Consider the following 12902-nt stretch of genomic DNA (forward strand, 5'->3'; position numbering starts at 1 on the left):
CGTTATCCGAGGTGAAAGATGAACTCCAGTCCTGGTGAGCTGCATCTGGGCAGCACCCGCTCGGGGGGGGGGGGGGTGGAACCCGGCCTCGTCCCAGCCCCCAGGCCCCGGGCTTTGAAGCTCTTGGGCTGGAATCTGCTGCCTCCCCTCTGGGTCCTCCCTCCTTTCCCTGGGGTGGTGAGGGTGGCCACTCCCCCACACCCCAGCCTTCTGGGAATGGGGACCCGTGGGGGGCTGGAGCAGTGGGTTTACCTTGAAGCAGCTCCTTGGGACCACAGCTCGGCCCCGTGACACTGGCTGAGCCAGTGGTGTGGGTGAGATCCGAAGGAGACGCCCTCCCCAAGCACGGGCGACAAACACCCCTGCAGCAGTGCCACCTCCCCAGGATGCCCCCAGCTCTGTCCCCTCTCCTATACTCCGGCGGCAACCCCACGGGCATCCTGGCCCTCCTGTGCCCTCCACCCTGTGCCCGGGAGCTGCCAAATCAAAAAGAGTTGTCCTGGTTTGAAGAAAGAAATCTTTATTAATAATCTTAATAATAATAATACTGTTGATTTGAATGGTCACACCTTGGAAGCATACGGAATGGTAAGAAAGGAAGCCTGGGGCTTGGCGGCCGTCCTAGAGGAGCCGGGGGCAGGGGCGGGCGTGGAGCTGCTGCAAGACCAGGGTCCAGGACAGCAGGGGGGGTGCCCTGTACAGAGGACGAAGCCGGGGGGGCGGGGCTATGTACAACAGGAGTAGAAAAGGAGATTGGTTTCAGGACTTGAGGAGCTGATGCTGAATATAAACTGAGGTGCACTTTGACTTGAAGTTTCATGAGACAGTGGAGCCATGTGGGGAGCCCAGGTTTTTTGTTATTTTTTGCTGTTTCCCTCCTCCAGCCATCCCTCCCAGCCAGGGGCTTCTCTCTGGTCCATACCGTCTGCTTCCCCCAGAACCCTGGAGCCTGACCCGGGAGCAGGGCTCAGTGCAGCCCTCTCTCCCACCCCTCACTTTCCCTGCTGCGGTGAGGCCGTCCAGACACAGAGCACTGATTCCCAACCTCACTGTGCAGCCAGTTGCTGCCCGTCCCTGTCCCTCTGCTCCCCTGCAGGCCTGGGCTCCCTGCGGGGCAGTGGCAGGGAGGGCTCATCCCAGCAGGCAGCCTGAGGTTGGCCTTCCCTCCCACACACCAGGTGCAGGGCCTCCTCCAGAAAGGGAGCAAGAGGTGCCAGGTACAGGAAGGCCTCGGCTCGGCCCCCACACCCCAGCCCTCCTACCTCCTGGCTATGAGGAGTCAGTCCTGGCTGGGCAGCCCGGAGCCCCTCACGTGGAGGGAGGAACTGGGTGCCTGGGGTTCTGGACTCTCGTCAGCCCTTGGTGTTGGGGTTGGCCCCCAGGGCTGCTGGCTGGACAGCCCCCAGTGGCCTGCAAACTCCTTCACCAGGTTCACAGGACACGGGCATTGGCGGCATGGCATGGGGTGGGCTGGGGCCCAGAGAATGTGACCCGAGGGTGACTGGGCGCCGGCCAGAGCCCCTGGGAATGAAAAGCTGCCCTCCCCCCTCCCTGGCCCAGCCGTCCCCTCCACTGGCACGATTGGCAACAAAGGTCAAGACCCGGTGGCCTGCCCTTCCCTGCTCAGGCCTGTGGTCCTCCGCCACTGGCCCCACACTGCCTTGGGAGTGGGGGGCCGGGAAAGGAAGACTTGATAGAAAACGGAGGCCCCTTCCTCTCCTGCTCTCCCCCTGCCCGAGTCGGGAGGGGCGCTTCCCGCCAGCGCTGCCAGCCGGGGACGGGCACCCGGCCCTCTCCCTCGCGGGGGCGCGGGCCCGCGGACGTGCTCCCTCGCTGCGGTGTGCACCGACGGGGACTTGGACGTGGCAGATGCTTCTCGGTTTGGTTGGTTTTGTTGCTGCTTGGATCGTAACATCTTTTTTTATTTTGTTTTTTGTTTTGTGATTTTTTTTGTTTGCTTTTTTGTTTTTGCCCTTCATGGTCCAAGAAGGAAACGTGGAAGCTTTCACTACAACAGAAACAGAAAGGCGGGACTTGCAGTTTCACCGAAGCAACCGCCTGGCGTGTTGGGAGGGCGACAGGACCCTGCGACCTGCAAAGTGCAGGGTGGGAGGGAGCACCTGGGCCCTAAAGTCCTAGCCCCCATTCCCAGTTTTCTGCTAAATTTAAGGCGGATCTCCGCCCTCCAGGGCAGAGAGCTGATGGACTGGTGGTGGGAAGAGCGAGGGGCAGCAGGAATGGAGAAACCACAGTGAACCTGGCTGTGGACGCCACCTGTGGACTCTGCTAGGAGCTGAGTGGGCAGGGGCCTGGCTGGCGTGGCCGGACGAGGGCCGAGGTCAGGGCGTGGTGGATGGATGGTGCAGCACGGGCCACGTGGGGCCCGGAGTGAGGCAGCTGAGAAGGCGGTGCACTGGGGAGTGGGAGGTGAGGGGCCTGGTGCCCCGGGCCTGATCTGCCCACCCCACCAGCAAGGGACTGATGCACTGGTAGAATGGGGCCGTGGATCACGTCCTGGCTGAGGGGGAACCCACGACCTCTAGCTGGCCGCCCGGCCCTCAGGCCCAGCTCCGGCACCTTAGACCAGGGGGCTTCCTTGGCTGTGACACTTTCCTGTAACGGAGGGGCTGGGGCTGGCACGTGGCAAGGGCCCTGGCCTGTCTGGGTGGACTCCCCAGGCTGTCTCAGCTCTACCTGCAAGCCCCAGCCAGCTTCTCCTCCCAGAGCCCTGTGCAGCCAGAGCAGCACGACCACAGGGCTGCGGAGCTAAGCGCCGAGCCTCTAGCTGGGAGCCCTGAGCACGGGTGTCGCCTGCTCCCCAGCCACTCTCCCATGCAGGTGCCCCTCTAAAAGGCACCCTGATAAAGAGACGGTCCCGGCGCTGGGAAGGGAGAGAAGAGCTGGGCAGATACAGGGCCAGGCTGGCCAGCCCGGAGGGGAAAGCCTACTGCTGGCAGGAGGGGGCTGGAGGGGCCCTCAGGCACTGCAGGGCAGCACGTCCTGGGGCAGCCTGGGGCCCTGGAGATTTCTTACACTTCCATCTCTTACAGCACAGGCTAAGGGACCCCTGAGGCTGGTGTGGCTCCCGCATGAGATACTGGTGACTGCTTTGGCAGGAAACATCGTCAACAAAATTTAATCAGCAATGTTAGTTTCAGTTGGATGGGGGTGAGGAGGGCGGAGGCCTGGGCAGAGGCGGCTGCTCCCAGGACTAGCTAGGTGAAGGTCAGAAGGGAGTACTGTCGTGGCCGGGAACCTACCAACTGGGGTGGACAGGAGCCCCTTGCTCCCTGAACCCCAGGTGACAGATGGGGGTTCTGGCCCGGGCTGGCTGGGGTGGCTTCCTGGGGAGGCCAGCTGGGGGTCTTCTGTGGCTCTGTAGACCCGGGGGATGGGGAGGAGGTGGTGCCCTGGCAGCTCTATTGCTAGTTGTCGGGGAGGGGTCTCCTGCCCAGCCTCGCCCCTCCCGCTATGTGCATACCGTACCTGAAATGGCTTGGGGGGCACAACGTCAACAAAGTCAAAATAGGAACCAAGGTTTCAGACATACAGGGGTAACCAAGGTGAGAGACACACACGCCATCGTGGGGGGAGACCAGCTGGCTGGACGTAAAACCTATGGACGGAGGTCAGCGGTGCGTGTCGCTGACCGGGAGGGGCGCACTGTCCTCCTGGTGGCTGTGCCTGGTTTTGGACTGCTGGGTTTGGTGTGTACTAGGCAGTCAGTGAATGCTGTTAGGGGCTGGGCCTCTTGCTAGTAGGGGGTGAAGCGGCTGTACCCTCCTCGGCAGAGGCTAGCCTGCAACATCAAAGATGAAAAACAGCCAATCAGTACCGCCTTTTGGTAGGGGGGAAAAAGCAAAAAGAAAAAAAAATAAGGAAAAACAAAAAGAGAAATAGCTGAATCCCATTTGCTGCCCACCTTATGGTCTGCCTTGGGGAGAATGGGTGCCAGCTGTCATGGCAGCAGGAGGGGGCCTGGGCCTATTTCTGATGTTGTGGCGGTTTCAGGGCCAGGGGTGCTGGGGTCACCAGCCACAGTGCTTGTGGGTGACGAGGTCTGAGATGTCTCTGGGTGACGGTCTTGGCTCTGGCCTGGCCCTTCACTGCCCCCTTTCCCCTTCATCGGGGGAGGTGTGAGCGGGAGCCCCTCCTCCTCGTGCCCCAGCAGGGCTGCCGCAGGGCAGGACTCAGCCCCTCCAGACACCGGGAGGGCAGAGGGGCCTCCTGTCGGGGTTCCTTCCCCCAGTGGGCCTTGGTTCTACAGGAGGGGCTGCGCCTGCTCGCCCAGCTCTGACGGGCTTTCTGGGGTCCCGGGGCCCTGCTCCTCCAGGGCCCAGCCCAGCCTGGCCTGGCCTGCGTCCTGCCGGGAGGACAGGTCCTTCGTGTCCTGGCTTTTCTGTGACCCTGGGCTCCCCTGGGTCAGAGAGGCCTCCAGAGGAACCTCCTGCTCCACCCACCAGTTTTGCCAGAAAAGAGAAAACGACAAGTACCAGAGAAGAAAAGTTGGGGAAAAAATAGAAAATCTTAAAAATGAAAACATAAGAGGAACCCTCTGCGAATTAATGAAAGCTTTTAGCTAGCAGCTGCATGGAGGGCCGAGCTGATCCTGGAGCCAAGGGCCTGCAAGCTGCCGTTTCGGGGCCTGGATCCAGGCAGGGGTGCGGGCCCCCAAGAGGCCTGTGCCCTGTGGCTGCCAGCTGTCACCGCAGGCTGCGTGGAATGTCTGAGGCTTGTTAAAAATCAAAAAAGACAAAACAAAAATCGGGAGGGAGTAATCAAAACCAAGGGAGATCAAAAAATGAAATCCACATTGGCTCTGAAGCTCCTCCTGCCTTAACCCCCCAAAAATGTTTTCATCTTTGATGCTGGATGCCAAGCTAGCTAAAAACTGACATTAACGCCCCCCACCCCAGGGTTGGGCGGGGTGGGCACAGGAGGTAGGTGTTCACTGGAAGCGATTTTGGGGTGCAGAGTGAGCTGGGCTGTATGTGTCGACAGCTGGCCATACACACACACACACACAGACACACTGGCCCGCACCCCTGGGCCGCAGCCAGCCCATCAAGAGCATGCCCCCTCACCCTCCCCGAGGCCTGCTGGCAGAGACTGGGGGAGAGCAGACCCCGTTTCCCCAGCAGAGGGCCTGCAGATCCTGCCTGGGGGCCACGGAGGGGCCATGGCGGGGCTGGGGTGAGAAACAGCAGGCAGCCCTGTTCCCCTCCTGGACCTGAGGAATGGTGGGGCTAGGTGGGGACAGGACACAGAGGGACGGTGGCACAGACACACCCACACGAGGGAAGCGAGGCCCTGCCTGCCTCTGAGCCTCTGCTGGGGAGGTTTGGTTTGGTTTTCCGGGCAGGGGAACAGAGGGCCGGGAGAGGACTTAGTTATGTCCCACAACTATGGAGCTCAGAAAATTGGGCCACCCCAGGATGCTTCCGTGACCGGGTAGCTGAGTGTTGGGGCAGACCCGCCTCCCTCTGACTGTGCGAGGGCACAGTGGGGCAGGTCCTCCCCCTAGTCAAACTCAGGCCTTGGTCCTTCCAGGCGCCAGGACTGATGCACTTGTCAGAGGCCTGGGTCACCGTCCTAAGGGCCTACCCGCCCCACCCTGGTTGCAGCGCCTGGCCCTCCTCGTCACTGCCAGTGCCAAGGGCCAGCCGGGCCCCAGCCTCCTTACCATGGTCCCAATGCTGTAGGTCGCCGCAGGGCCAATGGTGTGGTGATAGGGGTCAGCAGCCGCGTAGACTCTGCCGTAACTGGGGAGATGAGCACAGGGAAGGAGGGGGGAGGTGTGGGGGTGATGAGGGCAGGTGGAGGGGTAGCGACAGGTCTCCCACCTCTTCCCAGACATTTTGTGAACATCCTCCAGCGGGGGTCCCACCCTCAGGGCCCTCCCTCCCCTGCATGCCCTCCTGGCCGTCCTTCCTGCCTGTTTGGAAGGAAGTGTCCAGAACACAGCTGGCCACCCTCTCCATATATCCTCGGTCGCTGACCCTGACGAGGGGCAACCTGTTCTACACGATGCCACGGGGAAGAGAAAAGGGAGTCCTTGCAGAGCTGGTTTGGAGGGAGAAGAAACCTCAATCGCCAGAAAGAACGGGGACAAAGTGCTGAGGAAAGGGGCTCAGAGAGGGAGGAAAGATCCGGGGTGGGGAGTCAGGGACGTTGCCACGAAGGAGGCACCTGTGGCCCCTTGATGACCTTCCCCTCGCTCAGTTTATTTTGCGTGTGAAATGCCAGCTCCCTGGAGCACAGGGCTGGGTCCTGGGGCCTGCTGTGCACCTGACAAAACCCACACACACCTGAGACGAAGCCAGAGGCTGCGAGGCAGGTGTGGGTCCGAGGGTGCCGCCTCCACCGGGAGGGCCAGGCGGTCCCCGGGCCAGAGCCCACCACGTGACTGTTACAGGGCCTTGCACACGTTCCCAAGCAGGAACTCTGTAGCCGACGGGCTGAGGGCCCACTGGGAAAGGCAGCTGGGCAGAGGCTGCTGCTCTCAAATGGCGCACACAGCCCCCCTGGTCCTGCCACAGCCCCAGGAGGTGGCAGAAGGGCATGCTCTGCCTTTCCTTCTTGAAGCCAAAGAGTTTCTGACCTAGGAGCACTGAGGAGGATCACAGGCCTGCCCAGGGGCAGAAGCGAAGGCTCCTAATGACCCTTCTCATTTGGGGCCTCCAGAGATTGGGCAGGAGGGCCAGGCCTCCAGGGCTGGGAATTGGAGGACTTCCTGCTACCCCAGAACTGGAGGCTTCGGTGGCCTCTCCCACTGTACAAGCAGGAAGTGATTACAGAGGGCGGGGGCTTGCTGGCTCAGGGGTCTCCAAGCCCACTCAGGCCTACTCTCCTCTGTCCAGACCCTGCACCACCGGGCTGAGGCAGCCCCAGGCCCTGAGTGGTGGATGAGGCTTCCTGTCTGTCTGAGCCCGGCCCTACAGGGATCTTGGCTGTCTTCTCCCTGCCCCTGCGCCGCCCAGCTCCTGGTCCCCAGGCTCTACCTGTCACTGTAGGCTGCCGCTGCTGCCGCCGCTGCTGGCTGAGCATATCTGTAGGCCGCATAGCCTCCCTGCAGGGTCAGGGGAGGAAGAGAGAGTGCACGGCTTAGTGGGGAGGACACGGCCTTTCACCCCTCACCTTGGCCAGGTGAGGGGTAGCAGGTGCAGGCCTGGGGGCACCTAGCTTCTGGTCTAATGGAGACTGCAGACTGTCAAGTGGCACGGTTCAAGGTGAGGTAGGGGTGGGTTTGCTCATCCATTTGTGCATTCAGCACACAAGGGGGGGCACCAATTATACGTCTGGCTGTGTGTGAGGCGCTGGCACACAGCAGTTGCCCGGAGACCTGCCTCCAGGCCAGTGTGCCCCAGGCGCTGATGCTGACAGGCATGGGGAACTCCTGGGTGACTCTGAGTGTGATCCTGGACAATGGGAAGGGTCAAGGACAAAGGGCATTAACTCAGAACACGTTTTGGCCTTGGCACAAATGGATCGTTGAATTACAAGCGACTGCCCAGGATGGAAGTGAGGTCTGCATTGGGCCAGGTATGTATGTGGGGTGGGGGTCATCAGCAAGGGCTCCAAGATGGAGGAAGCAGTAAGAGCAGCACCATGAAGGAAGAGAGAAGCAACAGGACCCAGCCCAGGGGTCCACCCTGGAGCCCCCACCTCTTGGTCTCTTTTGGGGGCTCTGTACTGGATATGGGGTGCCTATGGGGGCTCACTCAGTCATCCCAGTGCGGTCAGGGATATGGGAGAGTTGCCCACTGCCCCCATCCTAGACACCGTGAGAAATGCAGAAGACGTGCCTTTGGCTCATGGGGCTGCTGGGAGACCCATTACTACCCCCACCGTGAGCCCGGATAACCCAGACTTAGCTGGGCCAAGGTCCCTAGGGACGCAGTGCTCTGGGCAGACGCAGCGCCCTCGCCCTCCGGGGTTCCAAGGATGGGCATGCGGTGGGGGGAAGGGGCAGAGAGGGAGAAGACACTGACCGCTCACTGAAACCGACAGGACGCCAGGATGCCACCCTTCCCCCCCCAGGGCTGCACTTACATAAATCTCAGCACCATAAAAGCCGTCCTGATACACGACCCTGGAAGCAAACGGACAAGAAAGTGGTGGGAACGCTGGAGAGGTGGGGTAGGCCGGCTCCGGTGTCTGCTGAGGAGGGAGGGGGCAGGGTGCCAGCCCTGCCCATGGGACTGGCATTTTAACAAGCGTTTGCTCCAGTGCCCTGTTTTGGTATAACAATAGAGTAACACCCTTGCTGGTCAGCTCCTTTCTCCCACAAACCCAGGGGCCCACAGGCCCATCTTGCTCACCCTCCCCCCGCTCCACCCCAGGCAGCTGTCCCCCCCCAGATCAGGGCGGAAGGCACTAGGCCCTGGGCAAATGGATCAGCGAGGGCTCAGAGAAGGCCCTCACTGGGCTCAAGGGCCAACCACGGTCCCATTAACGGTCCCTCTAAATGCCAATGACCCTTGATTCCCCGTAGCGAGGTGGGGGTGGGGGTGCTGATATGGAAAGGACAGCAGTGTGGAGTTCTGGGAGTTCCCACAGCCCCCCGGAGTTTTGGAAAGGCTGCCTGGACCCTCTGGCTGCCGTGGGACTCCCTCCCCACGCCTCCCCCCGTCCCAGCCTTTCTTCACGCTTCCCTTCCCGCGGCCCCCAGATACTCACGCGCCATAAGTTGGGATCGGGGGCGGGGGCGGCGCAGCCCGAAACGTATTATACACGGCCCGGCCCCGGCCCCGTAGGTGCGCGCCCCTGTAGGCAACGGCTGTGCCCGTGGTGGGGTAGGGGAACCCGGTCACTGCAGGAAAGGGGGCAGAGAGGAGACGGGGTGAGAGGGACCACCGAGAAGGCAAGGGCAGGCAGGGGGGCCGGGCCTGAGCGCAGCCACACCAGGCCACGCCCGCCGGACCACACCCACCTACCACGCCCCCAGCCAACCACGCCCCCAGCCAAGCCTTCCACCAGCAGGCCCTGGCTTTCCAGCCAGAACGACCTGGACAATGACCGCCCAATACCCAGCCCGGCGCACCCGGCCCCGCTCCACTGCTCTGGCTTTACCTGCATAGAACTCAGGCCCGTAGACTGCGCCTACCACGGGGTTTAGCTTCCAGCCTAGAACAGAAGCAAAGAAACCCAGTTGCCGTCTTCTCCATCCTCTCCCCATCTCACACTATGCCTGGGAACTCTCAGGACGCCAGGCTGAGCCCCCTGGGGACATCCGAAGGTGTGGCCTCTGCAGAGAGCCCCTGGACCAGACCCCCTCCCTCTGCAGTCAGGGTGGGTGGGGGAGGCTGGAACACAGACCCCCAGCCCCTCATGGGATGCTGCAGCCTCCTGGCTGGGCTCCTTTGCTCACTGAATACCAGGGACCTGGTCACTCTCTTCTTGACTCTTCAAATTGTGGCCCCAGCCTGCCCCTGGGCCTCTGCTGCGCAGGGCACCAGGCCCAGCAGCTCAGGGTCTACAAGCTCTGCAGAAGAGAATCAGGAAGGGAAAGTGGAGCACGTTATATAAACGGCTGCAGGCCCACAGCCGGGCTGAGGGGTTCTGTCGGGAATGCCATCTCACGTGGGCACCTGGCTGCCTTCTGGGAGGGTCAGAGATTGCTGGAAAAGTGCTTGGCCTCTGCCCAAAACCTCCTCCCACTTCCTGCCTCAAAGTCTCTCTCCTGCGGTGGAGCTCCTGGGGGTCCCTTTTCCCAGGGCCACGTCCTGCTCTTGCTACCCTGGGGTCCCGTCTTTCCCCAAAGCAGTCATTGGGAAGGCCTTTGGATTCGGGATAATAATAATTATTATTCCTGAGCACTTCACCATGTGCCACCACCGCTCTAAACCCACCCAATGAGGTGGATGTTCCATCCTCCCATTTTATAGATGAACAGGTGGAAGCTCAGGGAGGCCCCGCAGCCTCTCGTCACAGAGCTGATGAGCGCAGAACCAGGCCAAACCCAGCAGTGGGATGCCAGACCCACATGCCTGGCCACTCCCTGGCCCCAAGCTGTAACTGGCTCCGGCCTCTCCCTCTCTGCAGGCCGGCCGGCTCAGGGCCCACTGCTCCTGGGCCAGCCTTCCTCTCCCACCGGGGACCAGGTGCATGAGTGAAGACCCACTTCAGCCTAAGGCCTCTGGGGTGGAAACCAGCCGGTTCTGGGCAGGCCCTGGCCCCAGGCATCCAGAGAGCATGGGCAGGGGTGGCTCATTGTACCATGCCCAGCCCCTAGCCTCTGCTCAGCCTGCCCCGGTCTTATCTTTGCAGCGTGCGTGACATGTGAGGAGAGACAGAAGGGACTTGAGCCCCCTGGCCAGCTGGGGAGACATGTCTGGAGAGTGTGGCAAAGGGCCAGGCCAAGCCATCGTGGCAGACTACACATGGGAGCCCCCAACCCAGCTTCTAACAGCCCCACTGCTGGGTGGGTGGCCGGGAGGCATCCAGGACAGTGTCCGGGGCCTTGTTCCTCCCGGGACCCATTCTCCACAAGACTGTGGGCCGCCTTTCACCCCTGATTCACCTTCACATAACTGGCGCAGACGCTTGTGTCTGATCATTACTGCTGGGACTCTGGAATCTTCTATAGATTCCACGTTAGGAGGGAAGAAATGTCCATCTCCTGGGAGGGCCTCCAGTCCCAAGAACTGAGTCTTCTTAGGAAAAATCCATGATGGAGCAGAGTCCTGGAGTCAACGGCCCAAGCCCACCTCCCCTGGGTTCCATCCTGGCAGCTCTTCTGGGTCTATTCTTGGAGACTGAACTTCTGCTTCTGATGGCCCTGGCCCCCCACCTGCCAATCCTGGAATCCTGGGTGCCTCTATCTGTTACTCTGGCTTCCTGGGCACCTCCACCTGTCAATTCTAGCTTCCCTTCTGAGTACCTCCACCTGTCACTGCCAGCCCCATTTCACTGTCTGGGACCCCAGATGACAGAGGCAGCCTGAGACCCACCTGGGTGGCACCTGTTTCTTCTGTAAATAGTAACACCTGGTCACACCAGGTGAGTTTGTTTTCTATGGTGGAAGTCTGCCCCCCGACCCACCAATGAATTTCTGAGTGCTCTGGACCATTTAAGCGAAGCCGGGCCATACTCCCAGGCCAGCAGAGCCCGTGGGCCGGCCTTCGCTGCCAACCGGCAGATGACCCCAGGCTGGCCCCCTGCAGCCCTTGTTATTCTTGCCCAGGCCAACGCAGTCGTTTAAGCGAACTCTTGTTGCCGCAGAGGTGAGCAGAGGCTTCTCCCTCTCCATTCCCTGTCATTCAACCAGCTTCGGGGCCACACCCATTCCGTGCCAAGACTGCAGTGGTTCAGGGACGGATTCCATGCCAAATTCCATGCTCCTCAACGTTCTCAGTTCTGCCCAGAAAGCAGGGGCGCGTGGCTCTTGGGTGAAGAGCGGGCAGCTGGCTCCAGTGGTTTCGTAGCCCCCGATGAGCACCTTGACCCTATAAAAGTGTCTACCTCTTTCTCTTCCTGTGCCAAGCACCAGATCACAGAAGGGTCACACCCAGTGTGCCCTCGGGACACTGGCAAAGCCGAGTACTCTCAGATTTTCAGAAAGGATGTGAGCTTTCACAGTCCTCAAGAAAGCAGGATGGGAGCCACAATAATCTCCTGTAAATTACGCCCCAGTGGCACCCCTGCCCTGCCCCAGGCGCACAGATGGGGAGGCCCTGCTGCTGGGTCATGTGGCAGGTCCACCCACTGTCCTGTCCTAGGCTTCCCGTGCTGGCTGGTCACCGGACTCCATGTGCAGCTGATCATACAGGGTCAAGAGAGATTGGGGGTGGCTCGGCCCACTCTGTCCCTACTGAGGGGCAGAAGCAAAGCCCACGCCCTGCAGGGGGACTCGTCCTGACCTGGGCAGGGCTGCTGCTCCCTGGCAAGGGGAAGGAGCTGGTTCCGATGAAATGCACGTTGCCAGCTACACTCAAACCAGCCCCCTCGCCTGGTGGAGTCAAGACACAGGGCAGCCTCAAGCGGTCCCTCCACTCCTCCCGGCAGCCAGCTCTCAGCATCTGCCGTCTTATCTTCAAACACCGGCCACTTCTGCTTAGGGTCAGGTGCGCTCACACGTTATGGACCAGCAGGGCTCCCCCTGGAGGCCTCAACCTTTCGTTGTTTCCAAGGCCTAGGGCGGGGACTGTCTCTCTAATTGTCATCACGCTCACTAAATACTGAACACGTCCAGTCCAGGCTCTCCTTCAGCACTTAGAAAATAGGTAATAATCCAGGAAGTGGCCACCATCTCTCTGTGCCCAAAGCCTGTCCACGTGGTCTCTGGGTACCAGGCACACTTGGGAAAGCCCAGGAGTCTCTGGGTGGGTGGGCGGCCCCAGCTCTCCTCCTGCCTCGGCTGACCCACCCACTTTTGAGGGGCAGAGCTGGGGCACCAGGGGCACTTTGCATCCAGGGAGGTCAGCATCTGTGGCCTGGGCGCCTCCAGGGCCTCCATTCCTCCCGGGGGTCCTGGGCCCCTTACCGTTGGTGTAGGGGTTGGCAGTCTTCTTATTGGTCATGACTCGGGCCGTGGCGTTATTGACCTGCCCGGAGAGAGGGAGGGGAGGGGAGGGGAGCATTAGCCTCCTATGGGCCACTGGCCGCCCCAGTCCTGCTCTGCATGCTCCTCCACGGCCGCCGCGGAGGGGGCTGGGGTCTGGGGGATCGGGAGGGAGGCCGTGGGGCACCTAGGTGGGGGCACCAGACAGCCTCTGCCACCAGCCGGGCCCCCCACCCTGGCCTGCCCTCCTGCCTGGCCTCCTCTCGGCTGTGCCACCCCCTCCAGGGAGGCTTGGCGACACTGCTCCCAGCACTGGCTGGTGCCTGGCCTTGGCTCAGGGATGGCATCCAGCCCACCAGCTCCTGCCCTTCATGTGGTGGTTCCCACACACCAAGCCCGG

At 61.5% G+C, this 12902-nt stretch overlaps 1 protein-coding gene across 16 annotated transcripts in view; it reads right to left on the reverse strand.

The window, feature by feature from the left end:
* Positions 1 to 503: 503 nt before the first annotated feature.
* Positions 504 to 12902, reverse strand: part of RBFOX3 (RNA binding fox-1 homolog 3) — a 445764-nt gene continuing 433365 nt past the window's right edge. For 7 of the 16 annotated variants that reach the window (XM_070483753.1, XM_070483751.1, XM_070483754.1 and 4 more), the window contains 7 exons: positions 12485 to 12545; positions 9073 to 9126; positions 8680 to 8812; positions 8053 to 8092; positions 7002 to 7069; positions 5684 to 5762; positions 504 to 2008 (listed from right to left, as the gene is read on the reverse strand). In XM_070483753.1, coding sequence (XP_070339854.1) covers positions 2006 to 2008; positions 5684 to 5762; positions 7002 to 7069; positions 8053 to 8092; positions 8680 to 8812; positions 9073 to 9126; positions 12485 to 12545 — 438 coding nt within the window. In that variant the 3' untranslated portion in view covers positions 504 to 2005. Of the gene's footprint in view, positions 3800 to 5683; positions 5763 to 7001; positions 7070 to 8052; positions 8234 to 8679; positions 8813 to 9072; positions 9127 to 12484; positions 12546 to 12902 lie in introns of all 16 variants that reach the window. The other 9 variants (XM_070483747.1, XM_070483748.1, XM_070483749.1 and 6 more) reach the window with 3 other exon arrangements.

This window comes from Equus asinus, chromosome 13 (genome assembly GCF_041296235.1).
Source record: "Equus asinus isolate D_3611 breed Donkey chromosome 13, EquAss-T2T_v2, whole genome shotgun sequence".
NCBI classification, from domain to species: Eukaryota; Metazoa; Chordata; class Mammalia; order Perissodactyla; family Equidae; genus Equus; species Equus asinus.